This window comes from Crocodylus porosus, unplaced genomic scaffold (genome assembly GCF_001723895.1).
Source record: "Crocodylus porosus isolate Cpor-Errol unplaced genomic scaffold, CroPor_comp1, whole genome shotgun sequence".
In the NCBI taxonomy this organism is placed as follows: domain Eukaryota; kingdom Metazoa; phylum Chordata; order Crocodylia; family Crocodylidae; genus Crocodylus; species Crocodylus porosus.
In genome coordinates, this window is record NW_017728943.1 from 75,153,866 (window position 1) to 75,171,333 (window position 17,468).

At 46.5% G+C, this 17,468-nt stretch overlaps 1 protein-coding gene and 1 long non-coding RNA gene across 2 annotated transcripts in view; one reads left to right on the forward strand and one right to left on the reverse strand.

Moving 5' to 3' along the window:
• The first annotated feature begins 6,235 nt into the window (after window positions 1–6,235).
• On the forward strand, window positions 6,236–11,375 carry LOC109319241. The gene is made up of 3 exons (XR_002103429.1): window positions 6,236–6,249; window positions 8,214–8,216; window positions 11,187–11,375. It is a non-coding gene; the product is annotated as an uncharacterized LOC109319241 (long non-coding RNA).
• An 806-nt stretch (window positions 11,376–12,181) lies between these two features.
• Window positions 12,182–17,468, reverse strand: part of PLB1 (phospholipase B1) — a 102,706-nt gene continuing 97,419 nt past the window's right edge. Inside the window, exons 49-51 of the mRNA XM_019548590.1 lie at window positions 16,896–16,991; window positions 13,382–13,456; window positions 12,182–12,835 (exon numbers count right to left, since the gene is read on the reverse strand). Of these exons, the coding sequence (XP_019404135.1) occupies window positions 12,620–12,835; window positions 13,382–13,456; window positions 16,896–16,991 (387 nt within the window). The 3' untranslated portion in view covers window positions 12,182–12,619. The remainder of the gene's footprint in view (window positions 12,836–13,381; window positions 13,457–16,895; window positions 16,992–17,468) is intronic.

The window sequence follows — 17,468 nt, forward strand, 5'->3', positions numbered from 1 at the left end:
GGGTGTGCATCAGGAACCAGGAGAACATCTGTTCACCAGTGTGCCCCAAGGAAAGACAAATTGTAAAGGTCACAAACAGACTTCCCCCCAGAAGTAATGCAAGCACGTACTTTGGATACCTTCAAGAATGTTTGGATGCTTATCTTGCCGGGGTCATCTGATCCCAGCTGACTTCCTGCCCTTTGGGCAGGGGGCTCTACCCGATGATCTTATGAGGCCCCATCCAGCCCTAATGTCTATGAAATCTATGACATTTTGATAGTTCCTGTGTACAATTTGGAAAACAGTGTTGGTAAGTTTGTAAAGTGCTGCAAAGTCCTCAGATAAAGAGGTGCTAGAGGACCTAAAAAAAGCTCCTTATCTATATGAGGTACTTACCAGTCTTATCTTCCCCTATATCTCCCTTATGTTCTCTCCAATTTATTTAATTTCTTTACAGTTTATTTTTGCTTTCCTTTGCAAAAGCTGGTCTGGGGCCATGTGACTGGTGGATAAAGACAAGGGCTGTCCTAGTGGTGGTGACAGGGAGGGAGGCAGCAGCTGTATGTGAAACTTAAGGGGAGCACCTACAGGAGAGGCTTACTGCAGTCAACTAATTAGCTCAGTGAATGTCTCACATCTACATATGCGGCCCTATCAGGCTGCAGGAAGCTAATAATCTCCATAGCAGAATAGTACTTTTAAATACAAGTACTTGTATATACAAGCAAGATAGTACTAGTAAATACAAGTACTATCCTGCTGCAGAGTTTTTTTTTACTCTGCAGCAGCACCCATGTTGACACTGCCCCTGCTGACTGGGGCACGAGGGTGCTTCAGTGCAGAGGCTGCCAGCTGGCTAGCCCATAGTAGAGCACTCTTGTGCTCCAGCCAGCCCCTCTGCAGCATGTTGAGCTGAGTTGGAGCAGCCTCAGACTAGCAGGCTGATGCCCTGGGCCCCCTGGCAGCTAGAACTGCTCCGACGTGGTTCAACATGCTGTGGTCCCAGATGCACATTCAAACCGCGACCCAGTTTCGCTGTTTCGCCATAGGCTATAAATGAGGGAGTATGAAACTACCTATAATTTTATCATTTCTTGCCTGATTCAAATGAAACTTGCAGGGATAGTAGCCACGAAGCCTGTTAAGTTTCAAGGAGATAGATGCAGGGCTTTCTGGGAAACTGTAACTCAGGTTGCTGACAAGCAAAACTCATGACATGGGCAACACTGTGCGTGTGTTAAGGCGTGGCCTCACTGGTGGTGGGGCCTCTACACGACACAGTACTGTGCCCCAATGAGGTCTCCCCCTCCCCTACAGCCTCAGTCTGGTCCACCACTTTAAATGACAAGTAATAACTTAGTAAGCAGCACAGTAGCACCAGCAGCATCTCAGGCAACCACAGACTAGAGCCTTTCTTTCCTTTCCTGCAGGAGCTTCTTCTTCAGCAGCTGCCAGAGAACTCTCCCTGCCAGCCCCAGCCCTGGGGCTTAGATGTGCCCAGGGCCCCTGTGTCCTTCCAGTCAGGTGCTAGGGTTGTTGGTGTAAGGACATGGCACTGGCAGACAAGATCCTTTCCTTTGGGTCAATCTAATCTGGTATGTTTTAGCAGACCAACTGAATAGTTAGTTACAGAAATATATCTTAGCAAGCTTTCAGGTTGCAAAACCTTGTCAGCCTGGGAAAGCACTTGCAGTTAGTGTGTGCGCTCTTCCTGAATGGAAGGAATAGTAAAGCAGCCAGAAGCTGGCATGCAATGTAGGTAAGAAAACCAGTCAGTGAAAATGGTATGTGGAGTTCCACTGAGTCTCCACATCCTGCATGATTTTGTGCCGTGGGATGTTCAGCTCTGCTTCTTTGTCCCACAGCATCTTGCCCCCCCGTGATGCTCCAGTGGAAGTAGTCTGCCACCTTCCTGCATTTGGAAATAAGCTTGCTGGTGGTGGTGGTGCTATCCCCCTCTAAGGCATCCCTGACAATGAGGTTAAACTTGTGTGACACACAGTGGATGCCAACAATGTTGGCGTCATGGACCAACTTGACCATATTGGCCCCATTGTTGGTGAGCTCGCCCTGCTAAATGAGCCACCCCAGCACCAAGCAGTTCACAGCCTCCATGATCTCTGTTACCATGTGGGACTCATCCATCACCTCAGCTTGAAGGAGAGCCCATTGACAGCCTGACTGGTTGCACTAGTGCCCTGTGAGGGAGAGGTGGGCGCAATCTCCACCCTGGCTGATCCAGATGTCTGAGGTCAAGTGTAAGGCCACCTGTGAACCTGCCTTGCACAGCTCCTCCCTCAAGTACTCCTTGCATGCCTCATACATGGAGGACACCGCCATCCTGCTGAAGGTAGTGCATGCAGGCACTTGGTAGAATGGGGCCATGAGCCACCTGAATCCTGGTCACTCAACTAAGGAGTAATAAATACACTCCCAGATTTGCCAACACTCAGATTTTTTTACCTGCTCTTGATAAAAACAAACTCATTCCACTGGCCATCAACAGCAAACATCTCCCCAATGCTCTGGGTGACCTTATTTGCCTTGGAAAGAAGCCCCGCTTTGTCCCTGCCTTTCCCCCGCTGTTCCAGGGTGGCCTGCCTCAGCTTTGGGGGGACAGAGACATTGGAGCAAGAAGGGGACTTCCCTTTGGGCATGTTCCCACTGGTGCTAGGCTGAGGAGAAGCAAGGTCAAAGGGGTGGTGCCTGTGGAGATGCATCAGCATCCTCGTAGTACTCATGTGTTTGGTTCCTTTGCCCTGGTAGTGCAGGCAGATAGCATACATGGGATCATCTACCAGCTCAAAACATGGGTGACTGGTGCCTCTTGAGTCAGAGGGTTGGGGGGCACATCCCACCCTGACACCACTCAGCAGGGGGAGGTTCCTCTGGTGGCTGATCTCACTGACTGGGGGTGGGGGGGAGGGCGTTGATTTCACTCACCAAAGAGCAATCACAACTTCTGAAAGTGGCACAGCTGCTTTTCCTGGTGGCCCCACACCCCAGCCAGCGCTCACAGGGGGAGCACCGGTGCTCCTGCCTGCCCCCCTTCCCACCACCTACACAGGGAGCGTGGCCTGACAAGGGGTGCACGTGCACCCCTTATGCATCGCCACTGGCTCAAAACAATCCCAGACCACCCTACCAGCTTGCTTCTGGGGTGTGGGTGCATGTGTGGATGCTGCAGTTTCCCCCTCCTCAACAAGCAGAGGCACAGAAACAGGAGGAGCAGACTCAGCTGAGCCGCTTCCCTTTGCACCCTCTACCTCCTCTGAAGTGCCTTCTGGGGAAGAAGACCTGGCTCTAGGGAAAACTTGAGAGGTGTGGAGCACAAACTCAGATGATTCCCCCTCCTTCCCAAGAATTTCCCTTGCTAGGGCACTCATATCCAGATCCAGTTCTTCCTTTGGCACTGGAAGGCTCAGCATGGGAAGTGAAATGGGGATGGAGGAGACTGTCATGCTGGTGCTTGTTGTCATGGTGTGTGTGTGGGAGGGCGGTTATGGTTGGTGCTCTTGGAGGGAAGACAGTCTCAGGCGCAGGCAGTCACACTGGCACTGCTCCCCTTTCCTTGATGCTTCTGGAAGCCTCATCCCTGCTAGTTGCAGGAAAGAGGCTCTCTCTAGGGTGGTTGCGGGGGGAAACAACCAAACAAATAAACAAAAACTTACAGCTTTCCCTTTACCCCATCTTCCATTCCTCCCTGAAGGCTTGCCTACCTGCCTTTCCACCACACTTTATGGTGTGTTTCATGGTGTCTTGTTTTTATACAAATATATAAATGCATCTGCATTCCTATATAAATTCTGTAAGATGTGTATATGCCGCAAGATATAAATGTATAGAAATAAAATATAAACATACTTCCCTTCCTATATAAATTCTATCATGTAATATCCAATATAATTATAACATTGAAAAGAATAAATCAATTAACATTATAATAAAATAAAAGGGTTTGGAAGAAAGCAAAAGGTATTACGGAATCCCACTTGCTAGGCTAGGCTAGCAAGTAGGAAATCATTCAAATCAATGTTAGTAGTAGCTTTTGTTGTTTAACACTCATGAGCTGCTGGAAGACACAGCTCAGTAACTGTCAGACCCCAAGGCAGAAAGCAGGCCAGTTGAAACAATACTGCCTTTTATGCTTTTTTTCCATCCCTCCCCTAGAGCGCTGGGATTGAAAGGGACCTCAGAGAAGGATGACAGTCACTGGCCAGCTACACAGTGAATACAAGAGCAGTCCTTCCCCTACCTCTTCTCCTTACTTTCTCTTTCCCTGTAGACAAGTCCAGCTTCAGCTTCAGCTTCGAAATGTTTTAAAACTTGCAAAACGTTCCCCTCATTTTGTTTTGAGGCTGTTTCCAAGCCCTTCATTTTGTTTCCATTTCACCATTTCAAGCTCAAAACAAGTCAAAACAGCATCAAAACTAAACAGCCAGCAAAAGTTCACGCAGCCCTAGTACGCACCACTGAATTCAGCGTTTCTGTATCCCAGGGGCAATGGGATTCAGCAGCACTGAGCAATGATGGTGGCTGATCATTAGGCTTGGCATGCCCTTATACTTTGGTCTTAACTTGTGGCAGGTGTTTTTCTAAAATAACATCTCTCCGAGGAGTTCCTAAGCATGTCTCAAAATCTGAGAGGCTTGGAGATCCTCTGAGTTCATCTACTATTGCTTAATGGAAGGAGAGTTGATGGTGTGGGCACCTGCTGTTCTAACTGGCCAAGTACTTTGTGGATTTTATTATGTTGCAGATTAAAAGCCAAACAGAGTCAGCCAGTGGCTGTAGGTTGGTACTCTGGGAATTCTAAATGTACATCATCAGTAGAAGTGTTTAATGAAGCGTTCTCTTCATGGTTATTTTTAAACAACAGAAGGAATTTTTTAACAATCCTGAATGCAAACAGCAGTACTGATGTGTAGCAGGTATGTGGCATTATCCTTCCTAGAAGCCAAGGATTGGAAGGAGTCTCCTGGGCCTATGAGCTCAATCCCTTGCATTTACAGGCAATTTTTGACTGAGGGAATCCCCAAAGTCACCACTTCAAGCCACCACACTCAATGGCAGGAAAAAACTACCAGGCCAGCACTAGTAGAGGATGGCTTACACCCCTAAACACTATACAAAGGTGGGAAAGCTCTCTGTAACACCTGTGGAGGTAGGTGAAGTAACCTGCCCCAGTCATACATGGCAGTAGCAGAGAGCAGAATTCAGGCCTCCTGACTCTTAATGCAGCGTCCTAGTCATCAAATCACACTGCCACATAAGCACTGGCTAAACTGCATCCCAGCAGCACCGTTGGCCTGAGGGGATTAGAAGGAGGTCTTTTGCATAGGATGGGTGCCCCCAGATATGCAAAGAATGGCAGAAGCATCACTCTTCTTTAACAGTAGGAAGTCCAGAGCAAGCAAGATCCTAACCGTAACAGGTTGCCCTCCCCAGCGGCATTTTTTTTTTTTTTTGGCTTGTTATCTGCGACCTATGAGGGGTGCCCTTGAAGTCCCTTAATGGTTCTCGTATCCCACTTTTACTTGCCTACTATGGTCTCAATGGAAATATTATACAGATGTTCTTGTAAGTGGGAGACTGCCTATTGTATTTCTATGTTGGGGCTATCAGCCACCACGGGCCTTGCCCCCTGTCTTTCTCTAGCTAGGCCTCCCATTCTAAACCCACCAGATAGGGTTCAACTCTGGGGCTCTAACTCCTTGATCTTAGGGCTAGTGGCCCTCCTTTTTGCCTCCAATATGGAGCCCAGGCTGTCTGGCCCAGAGGCCCACCCACTAGCCCCACAGCCAGGGGCTGCAAGTTCAAAGCTGGGCAGTGGTCTCAAACCCCCACTGGCCCAGCCCAAAAGCGCACAAACTCCACACCTGGTGCACCAGGCCTTTTATGACTGTGCCTAAGGCACTAATGAGGCCTCCTCTACCCCTACAGACTCATCCACAAACCACCGGTAATCAATCAACCAGAAGTATGTGTATATATATGTACACACACACACACACAGTCAGTTAGTGGGTTCTAACCAAAACAAAAAAATAGAAATTGAAGAAGGAGGCAGCAATGCCAGCTTGCATTTTTCTTTGTGACGTGGTGCTTCTGCTTCCCCACTGCCTGTGACACTCCTCCCAGCGGTACTGCTGCCACTTCTCTGAGGATCAGCGGCAGTTGGACCAGCAGCCAAGCCTCTCTGTGGAGCTCCCACGTACCACTTCTTTCCCCTTTGGCTGCTGCCCCTTTACTACTGCCAAGCCCCAGGTTTTTATATTTCTGGCCTGCCCCCTTCCAGTCACCTGACTAGCTGGCCAGGCCCAGCTTTTAACCCCTCTCTGCCCGCAGGCTGTGCCTGGAAAGTTCTAGTCTTAAAGGGGCTGACCTGCCTTCGGGTAACAGGGATAGGGTTCCCTGTTACACTGACCTACTGGCAAAGACATGAGCAGATCACGTGCTCCATCCAGTAGAGGGCAGGGGTGAACTTTATGCATGCACTGGAATTTCATATCTGTTACGGAAGCCCCTTGATTAAAAGGATGAATAGGTCAAAGAACCAACAAGCAGCTGGACTGTGGAGAGAGCTTTTAGTGTTAGAAACCTAGTCCTGATGTAGCCCTACACAAATGCTCAAACCTGATCCAGGATATTGCTGTATGGTGAGAGAATTGCATAGGCAACAGACATGAAAAAGATGCATCATAGACCTTAGTCCATCTCCTCACCAATGCAGTAGTGTTTTGTTTTCCTAAGAGATGTTCTTCTGTGTTTTATTTGTTCCAGTTTCAAAATTACCAAAAGCCAGAGACTCTCCACTTCTTCAATTGGGAAACACTTTATCTGTCTGATACTGTATTAGGAATTGGAGCAGTTTTTACTCTGTGCTCAGAAGTTCTGCTAAACAGGTTAAGAAGAATACCACCTTCTCTCCCCCCAAGCATTTTAAGATTGTGTCAGTAGTTTCTGAAGCGTATCAGATGCCCAGTGAGCCAAGACATGAATTAAACAGGCAAAAGATGGTTCAACATCTGGTATCCAGGAAAGTTAAGTGGTGAGAAGTGCCAGTTGCTGACTTTTGCTGTGTTTCTTCCTTTCATGTGCTAAGCTGATGCATTCTAGCGTCAGTTTTTTTACTACAGAATGCTGCCATTTCAAGTTCCTTCTCAGTTCCCTGGATCAGCAGCATCTGTACTCTAGACAAGAGTAGTTGCAATGTAAGGAGTATCATTGGTACACTTAGCTTTCATAGATGCCCCCATGTCTCATTGTTTCAGTTAAGTTACCAGTAAATCATCTTCATAAACTGTTTCATTCTTCTCCCACTGGAAACCCAAGCTACCTGAGACTTTGCTGAGAGTAGGTCAAATGCTTACCTTTGGAAAGCAAGAAAATGAACAACCAACTATTGTGCAATTATGAATTCCCTACGCCTTTGAAAGGCATTTAGAAAATGATGATAGAGCTGTGGAAATCTATAGATTGTGCCTCAGTGCTGAGATTTCCAAGTCCTGTCTGCTGAGCCCTCAACACAGGCTTTTCAGTACCGTCCCTCAGAAATAACATAAAACAATCCCACGATTCCTAGCCTTTAACACAATATGGGCATATCTACATGTGCTATTAATGCTCTGTAAGTAAAATACTGCACAGTAAGCTTTCTTTGGCAGGGAGTCTACATGCCCACCTGTCTACAGCAAATTTGCTCCCAAGGGGAACAGTTCAGTGCAGGGCTACTCCAGCCCTGCTGTGCCTTCCTACAGCCACCAGGGAGAGCCCCAGCCTCCACCAGGTGGCAGCCCTGGGCTGGCAGGGGGCACCAGGGTCAGGCTTTGGTCTCTGGGGTGGGGTGGGGGAAGATGTACTGCCTCCAGGAAAGCAGCAACTGGGGAAGAAGACATATTCCCAGCCCCATTCCACAATCCAGTTTGGGCCATAGGGTTGGGAAGCAACTGCCTGGGGGAAGAGACAGGTTTCCCCTCTCCCTGCTGTCTGGGCTGATCGGGAGCAATTTGCTCCTGGTCAGCAATCTACACATGCCCTTACTGTGCAGTTAATCTATTACCTGTATTTACAGGCGGTAGGCAACCTCACAATAGACTAACCTACTGCACAGGAAATGCTGTGCATGTATAGATGGTGATGCTTTACTACATAGTAGATTAGTCTACTGCATCTCGCGTAGACACCCTGCTTCTCACATTCTTAGACGACTGAGCAGTCATTGGAAGTAGCTTGTAATCATTACAGTCACTAGCAAGCCCCCACCCTGAGCCAACTCAAGCCTTTATGAATGTAGCAATCTTACCTCCAATGTCTTTTGCTGAAACTTAAGTATTGCCCATTTTGTGTCAAATGTATGCATGATGCAACTCCACTTCACCATTTGATCCAGTGCAAGATATTGTAATGTTCCATGAGGAAGGGCCTTTAGCCACAAAAGGGCACCTAGAATCAAGGTGCCTGTCCACTGACTAACTATAGCAATTTCACAATGTTTGCCCAGGCCTCACAACTTCTCTAAATATGTGGTAAGGTTCATTCATCCTCATTTTGCACATGAGACTGCCCTTATAATTTAAATTCAGTAAAGTCCTGTTCACTTCCTGTCCAAAAACAATTTTTTGTGTAGTGTTGCTGAGAGTTATTAATTAGTGCTGACCAGAATTCAGACTCAATGTGTGTTGTCATAGATTTATTATTCCAACTGGGATTTGAGTTAGACAATAGACTTTGTGCCCCTAAGAAATTCCACAGAATCTCTCATACCCCCAGCCAATGCAGACCTAGGTTTTGGGGTTCATCCAAAGTGTTCCATATAAGGTGTCCTCTATAATTTCATAAGATCAGCATTCAAAATGGACTGCCCTAAGGAGGCACATTTCAGTGGCTAAAATAATCAGAATTAGTTGATACAATATATACATGTAATATTGACTCAATATATTTCTTATGCATCTGGTGGGAAATTCAGAAGTCCATCTGAAGGCTCTCTAGTGATACAGACTGGGAAGAGTAGCCTGCCCTACTCAGCTGGTCCAATGAGGTAAAATGTCATAGGGCAGTATAAACCAAAGACATATTAATAAAGGAGATGCAGTGCATGGAGAAATGTCAGCAAATGGGAGACACAGATAACACCCTGATTTCACACTATGCTAAGTGCAGGCAGACCAAGATCCTGACCTGAATATTTTGTCACTCATTCAAGCTCCATTTATCAGGCGCAGAGGGGATGTTCCACATTCAGTTTTTCAAGGGAACAATTTTACCTTTGGAACAGCTGTAAACTGCCAGACTTTCAGTTTTCAATGTCAGTGGAATTCTTCAGTCACTTCAGCCTATGTGGGAAAAGGGCAAAAAGGAGCATCTATGAAACATAAACTGAGGGGGGCCATAGGTGGTGGAAGGCCAGGGGTAAGAGGGCTTAGCCCCCAAACACAGGGCAGCAGGTAGCACCACAGGGCAGCCCAGGTGTTGATTCCAGGCAGCTGCAGCAGGTGAGAAAGGGGCGAGCACAACTCAGACACTTGCAGCCTGGCTTGTGGAACACTGCCCAGGATGGCAGACATCTCAGTTTGTGAAGGAACAGGGGAGGGGTAGGAGTGGGGGGCAGACCAAGGCCCCCACAGTGAAGGAGGGAGTGGGGCAGATGCAAAGGCAGGGGCTGAGGTGAATGGGGCCCTGGGACAGGTTGTGGGATGGTCAGACCCTGGGCAGCTCATCCAGGGAGGCTCCTGCCACTGTGCACACCCCAGCAGAGGCATGGCAGGGCACGTGCCCCCCACATTTGTGGGGGGTGGAGGTGGGTTGCCGTTGGAGGCTAGGGACACAGCACAGTGCAGGTCACAGGTACGTTGCGTTGTGCAGCTCCAAGACAGCAGCTGTAGGGCACAAAGGTCAGCACACAGCAGCAGCTTGCCTCCATCCTGTGCTCAAATCTGGGGGGCATGTGCCCCCCCATGCCTCTCCCAGGGTGAATGCAGCAGCCGGAGCCCCTCTGCACCACTAGATGAGCTGCCCAAGGCTTCTATTGTCCCATGACCCACCCCGGACCCAGGGCCACATTCACCCCAGCCCCTGCCTCTGACCCACTCCCTCCCTTGCTATGAGGGCCTCCATCTGCCCCCCATGCCCCTTCCTTATCCCCCTGCCCCTTCCCCTCCACAGACTTACCATTGGGGGGGGTGCATGCTCAGCACCCCCAAATAATATTTTCTCCCTCTGCCTATGCAGGGGGCATTCTGGCCCCTGCTCTAGCCCCTGTGCATTGCTGAGACAGTATAGATGGGTGATGCAGGAGCTCTATGTGGCTGAAGGGAAATTCCCTCATCAAAGGGAGTGTATGGGGGGAGGGGCAGTCCTATAATGCTGAACACTGTAAGGACTTTCAATTTCTATGTCATCTTGAGGGGCACAGACAAATGTTCAGCTCTCTGCTGTAACTCATGGTGCTTCACAGGAAGTGCCATAAGTTACAACAATCCTCAGAACTAATAGGTGCTCTCTGTTGCGTACAGGGGTGTGGGGGACTGAGCTCCACTTTGGTCCACTTGACCAAAAGAAGTGGTTGGTGGAGCTGTGTCTCTGGAAACCAGATTATATCATGATGCTCCAGTTCCTATCCCCATTCCATTATGGGCACCAGTGGGGATGAGATGGGAAAATATGAACATAAGGATGGCAAGTGAGACCATAGATCCATCTTGCCCAGTATCCTGTGTCACAGTGGGCTTATACATGCCATGGGGGTTTAATTTGGTTTAGTTCTCCCTAAATTGAAATGGTGGGTTTTTAAAAACACTACTTCAATTTAGGGAGAATTAAACCCAACTAAAACCCCATGGCATGTACACAAGGGTGGAGGCCTGATCCTTACCCGTCTCTTTGGTGGGGTGGGGAGGCTGGAGGGGAGAGCTGCCAGTGGGCCAAGCAGTCCCTGAGCTGCATGGGGGCCCCACAGGCAGCACCTGCCTGCTGGCACTTGGTCCAGGTGGTCCCAAGGGAAGCACTACCACCTCACCCCACCCCAGCTGCAGAGGGAAGCACTGGGCCTTGCACAGCTCAAGCAAGCAGAAAGGCTCTGGGGAGAAAAAAAAAAAAAAAAGATCAGGCTCACCACTTTTTTTTTTCCCTCTTCAGTGGAGCCTGCCTGCATGGGTTACCTCTGGGTCACACAGCCCTTGAGCTTCACAGGGCCCACCAAGCCCTGAGCATGTCAGCTTCCAGCACCTTGTGCACTGTTGCACTTTGTTAGGTAGCAAACTAAAACTCCTCGGAGGTGTTTTATCTTGCTATGTACCAAAGTCATTTAAAGTGGAATATGCTGCCAAGCATGCAAACAACAATGCCACTGAAGTGGTGCAAAAGGGCATTAAAGCTGCTTTAAAGGCCAATTTTGTGGTGTGTACAAAGGCCCCATGGATACTAAAAGGGAAAAAACAAAGGAGTCTCAGTGTGCTTGAAAATATATTTTTTGGGTGAATGCTGAGCAGGTTTAGAAACCCAGGCAGCACAGCCCTTGCTCAAGAACCATTTCATATCTAGTTCTTCCCTATTATTTATGATTCCTGGAATGTAAGCACAGCACACCCCACAAACCCATAGCAAGTTAAAATGCTTTTCCGTTTCAACAGAATTAACATATTATAACTAAAACAGGAAATTACAGCCTGCATCAACCCTCTCCCAAATATCATGAAAGTACAGACAAAGAAAGAGGTGATCTTTATATTCCAAGTTCCTGATCAGATTTTGAAACAGCTTATGGAAAGAGCAGACCAGAAAGACATGAAATTTGCATAAGATGAGGCAAGTCCTTTAAGAAGGGTTCAGTCAGTTCTCTTTAGGCCTCCAGCCAGATTGGAAGTATTGAATAAAGCTTTTTTTTTTTTTTTTTTTTTAAATATTGAGACTTAGTATCTCAAAACTTACAGCTTTTGCTTGGATCCAACAAATAAAGTCCTGTTCCCAGAGGAGTTTTCCATCTACTGACTCCTCTGTGAAATCCTATGAAATATGAACTTTAAATTTCTACCCAGGAGAACATTTACAGTCTTTTCTCCAACACCTGATGAAGGGTTTGTGCCAGAAAGCTTGCAATTAAAGACTTTTTTTTGCAAAAATCTTGTTGGTCTAATAAAAGATATCACCTCTACTATGAACACCGATTGCTTTTTCCTCTAGACTAATATGGCTACAACCTGGATACCCGTTCCTTTTTTGTGTCACTTACCACTTCACTGGAAAATAGCTAAAACTCCATAATTATGATATATCATTTTATTCTGTATAAGCATGCCATAGAAAACAGTTGAGCCTGCACTGGATAAAGCATGAATAGTTTTCTCACTTCATGTTAGGACTTGATATGTAGGGTAATTTTCATCCCATAGATGATTAGTACACCTAGAAGGAAGAAGCCTTGATGTATACTTTTGATTCCTTTTTAGGCATGGGTACATGCAGAAGACACTGCCAGGTTAACGCATGCTCTACTATCATGTACAGTCAAGGTGATCTAGTTCAAAATTCACTGGTCAGTCCATTTAGATGATAAAACAGTTGAGTATTAAAAGAGCTCTTTCCCATCACCCCAATTCCAGGAAAGGCAGATACAAGTTCTCTGAGAGAGTCTGGTTTATAGAAATGTTGATTTCATTTCTGTTGCAATCTGTCTCCTCTTCTGCTGCTTTTTGGATCTTCTTACCAATACAGCCCAAACAAGCAGGGAACCAACCAGGACTCCAGCTGCCGCCGCCACTATAACTGCCCAGTAAGGCACCGCTATTTCCTCTGGGCTGGGAACTGTACTTTGCAGTCCACTGTTTCTTGATGTATACAGAAAGGGATTCTCCTGCATTGGAAGGACAGAGGGCTTTATTGGCCTTAGCACACTTAGGAGCAGTATTCTGCACACTTGCCAGCCACCCTTATTGAAGAAGGGCTGTCCCTATTTCTTTACAATAATGTAGACCATTTCTTCATTTGGGGCCTCCCAAAAACTCCCCTAGCCCAACACATTTAAAAAGCATTGTTTTTTTCCCCAGACCCATACACGTGTTCTTTTCTTTTTCTACATTTCATATGACAGCAGTTTTGACAATGCTTTTGAGGCCAGTCAGTGCAGATAATCAAATGGAAACATGCAGTCAACAGAAAACTGGTTGAAGTAAGCTTTTACAATGGCAGCACTGAATTTTTGCATGAAATCCAAGTAAGTAGATGTCTCTGGAAACTACCATTTTTGTTAAGAAATTAGAGCGTCTGTGTACTCTGTAAACCAGTCTGTGCCAATGATGCAGTCTTTTAGCATGCTCAAATTACATTTCCCAGCAGGAAAGAAAAAGAGAACCAAGGTGACTCTAGGGGTGAGAATATATATATTGTGGTAATTACTTACCAAACTTGGACACTTGAGTTTCATTCTGTTGTAAGTAAAGTTATTATAACTCTGTTTTCTACCAACTGGCTCCAGCTGAAGGAAGGGAAGAGGAACAGATAAGCAAGCAGACAATTTTTCTTCCTAAACCCACGTCACTTGTACAGTTACAATGTTCTATCAAGAGTAGATAACTGTTGATCCTTCTGGATCATGGTGCATATGCGAGAGGTCACCAGGGGCATCAATGAGAATGCCTAGCAGGAGTATGGAGCAGTGGAAGCTGCCCAGGCTTTCCATCCTCCCATTCAGACCACTGAGACAGTATTCAAAGGCCAGACCAAGTCCAGATGTTTGGTACCATAATGTTTGTGTTCCATCAATCTCCTACCATGCTATGCTCCAGCAAGGGATTGTGGAGTATGGTGGGTCACATGACTGATTCTTCAGTGATTTTGCAACTCACAGGCCAAATTCATGGAGAACTGTTGTTCTTCCTATGGAACCACCTCCTCCAGAGAGTAAGGACCATTACAAGGACCCATCCCCTTTGGCTCCAAGTGAAAGCTTGAGCGGTTTTCTCTATCCTAAGCATAGACTGCCATGGGCATTAAAAGAAATCCCACTTTATTTTGCACACAATTCTTCCCTGTGGGAGACTCAGAGGGAGGAAGCCAACATCTGACAGATGTTAGTCACCTTGCTTAATGCACTCCTGGAAAGTAGTTACATACCATAATAGTGGGGCTGGCAATCAGAGAAGCCACATAACACTGAAGACGGGACCAATCTCTGCAATACTCACCTACACAGAATTTGTAAGGAGTTTTACCTAAGTAATGGCTGCACCGTTGTTTCTTAAACAGAGGGATAAAACTGGCATAGGTTGGGTGTCTCCCTCTCTTTAACATCTACAGACCTCATTTGTTGAGGGGAACAGAAAAGAAAGGGACACGATAGGGTGGCATAGTATTGTAACAACACCCAAAATGGAATTGAGACAGGGAACTAAATTTACTTCTAGGAACAAGATTCATACATTCAATACAATTACTGGGGAGACTTTCCCAGCTCTGTGGTCTTATATACAAAAATAAAAATAGAAATGGAAGGGAGATGTGCCTAGAAATGCATGGAGATGAAGGACAAAAACAGAAACAAGGAGAAAGACAGAAAGTTATATGCAAAAACAACTGTAGATGAGAGAAAAAGCAAAACAGTGGGATTCGAAGAGTTGCTGACTGTCGTGGAATTCTGCTGCTGGGTAAAGGTCAATGTCACACAAGAGCCTTAACTCTTTGGCCTGCCTGTTAGGTGAATTCTTACAAGTGCATGTTATTTTTGCTAAATCATAGTGGAGGCAACAAGCATCCTGATGAGCATCCTTGGATCTACAGAGCTTGGTTCTGTATGGCTTTGTCTGTGCTCTCTCAGGTTTCAGTACAATCTGGTGCTTCCTGAACCAGGGTGTCCAGGAAAGAGTTTGGCATGAAGTCAAGAAGAAGGCCTAGCTGTGTGTTAAGATCTGCAGCAAGCAGCATTCATTTAATCTATATGCCACTCAGTTTTTAAACCATGAACTCACGGCCTTACCTGCATCCTCAAGGTCTGGCCCGTGCTGCAGGACAGTCCCTCAGCATGTAGGGAGTGTACACACACTGGACCAACCATTAGGGCATGGCCTGTACTCTCCTGTGTCACTGGCCAAATCAGTGGTCTGGTGGGGGGAAGGGGCTGGACTTCAACTGGTATATTTCCCTATTAAGCAGCAACCCTTTGCATATCCCTGCAACCACGAGGGTCAGGAACACATTTGGTCCTTGCACTCGGCAGCAGGGGCAGACAGCACAAGGGTTGGGGAAAGACTTTTGTGCCCTCCCCATCCCCGCATGCCCACACGAATGAGCAGACACAATCTGGCCTTTTATGTGCATCAAAGAAAACCATCTTATTTGGCCCTCTGCCTGCAGCTTGCTGAGCTGCTTCAGGGAACAGAATAGGGCTGAGCAAAGCAGAACAGAAAAACAATACGTTTTTAGCAGTCATAGCACAGACTCTCCATACATGGACTCAGACTGGGAAGCAGGGCAGAGCTATGAGGACAGCCACTAGTTTTAAATAAAATGGGTCCGATCCTCAGTGGACATAACAGAACTCTGGGGCAGTGACTGGAATTGCTTCACAGCAGCCCAAGATCTAGCCCTCAGACAGATGTTTTAATGCTAACAAGGCCTCATTATCCCTGGTTTTTGCTTCAACACTCCTAGGTGTACGTAGGAAAGGGGGAGCAGCACAGATAGAACAGTTTCGCAGTGACGAGTAAGGAGCACTCATGTTCGGGAAATGAATGGCAGACAAGGGAAATATTGGACTGCCCCCCTCCAGGAGCTGGTATGTGGTAATGGAAGCCCACTCTTGATTTATGACCTTCAGCCACAGACTCATGCACACTTACTTAGCAGACAACCAAGTTCAATTGTTTAAATTTCACCAAAAGACAATCTACCTTGATTTAGTCTGCTGGCACAAACCTGGGGGGAGGACCCCTGCTGCCACATCTTTGGGGTAGGGAGAGAATGTTGCAGTGGTGTAAAGTATCCATAGCCCTCCTCTCCATACCAGGGTCCCTGGGAATGGCACAACCCCAGAAGTGCCAGGAGGCTCATAGTGTGGGAGGGCTTGGCTAAATGGGAATGCATGAGTCAGCACATTGCTCCTGCAGATTTCCCTGGCAGGTCTCTGACAGAAATTTAAAGCTGTCTTTCCCCCAACAAATCCCTGAAGCAGGGCAGAAAATAAATGCCCCACTCCACCTTCCACATGGGAAACAGGATTTTGTTGTTTGGTTCATTATAAAGGGAAAATTAATTAAAGATGATCTTTGGAGATAGGCAGGATCAAATGTTCACCCATGTTGATTTTTGCTTTAATACAACTTGGTTGCCAAATCAGGAGGTACTTTCCCTGTAGGCAGATCTTTAAACATTTCCCACCTCCATTTGGAGCACTGAAGAAGGATCCCTGCTAGGATTACATTGCTTTATCCCAGTGGTTCTCAACCTTCTTAGAGTCAAGGCACCCTTTGGAAAATGCCAGCTCTTACTTTTCACACTTTTTTTTTTTCACTACAGAAAGATACTAGAATGATTCTTCTGTTGCAAAGGACTCAGAAAGACCACAACAGACCAGGCTGAGTTTGATCCTATGGATTTCTATTCAAGATCTCTGGGTTTATCTTATGAATCATGTGTAGGCACTTGTACACCTAACAGTGCTAATGCTGCATGCTACCCCAAGACACCCTTAAAAAGATCCTGGTGCCACAGCACTCTGATTGAGAATCACTGATTTATCCAATACTATTGCATTAGGATGCAGGCCAGGGAAGGCATAGTTGTTACTGGACAGCAGCACTTCCCTCCCAGTCAGTCTAGCCATTTTCTATTTCACTTCTCCCTGTAGTATCTGTGTCCCTTCTTCTATTCTTCTGAGCTCCTTCCATAAGTACATATGGAGCTATTGTATAAACCTTTACCATGTTATTCCAGAGAGCCATGGCCATCTCAGCATAGCCTCTCTCAGCAAAATGGAAGCAATCCACAGCAAAGAAACTCAGATCTGGCTTCCTAGCCTGCAATAGAAAAAAAAAAAAGCACAACAGTTCATGCATCTGAGATTCAGCACATGACATCTAAAAGGTCAGATATACTTGGCCTACCAACTTCTCAATGTTACGTCTTTGTAGAAATAATGCATTCTCATTCTGATGCCACAAACCAACCAGAACAGCAGCTGATCTCAGCTCACCTACTGCATCTTGAAAGCCACTGACAGCATATTATATCATCATTTCATAGAAATTTCCACATCATGCTAGTAACTTTGGGTTTTATTAACTATTAAGATTTTTACATAGGCACTATATAAGTGCTATCGACTCAAATGCTGACTTATTTAAGGTTTGAAAGAACGTAGTGTGTTATTTTTCTTTCCTGAATTTTTGAAGCCTGCCCCCAGGCTTGTAAACCTTTTAGGCAAATACTGACTGGATTCCAGGTGGATATCAAGGAGGGAGAAGTCATGAAGTTGAAGCACCTATGTGTTTAGG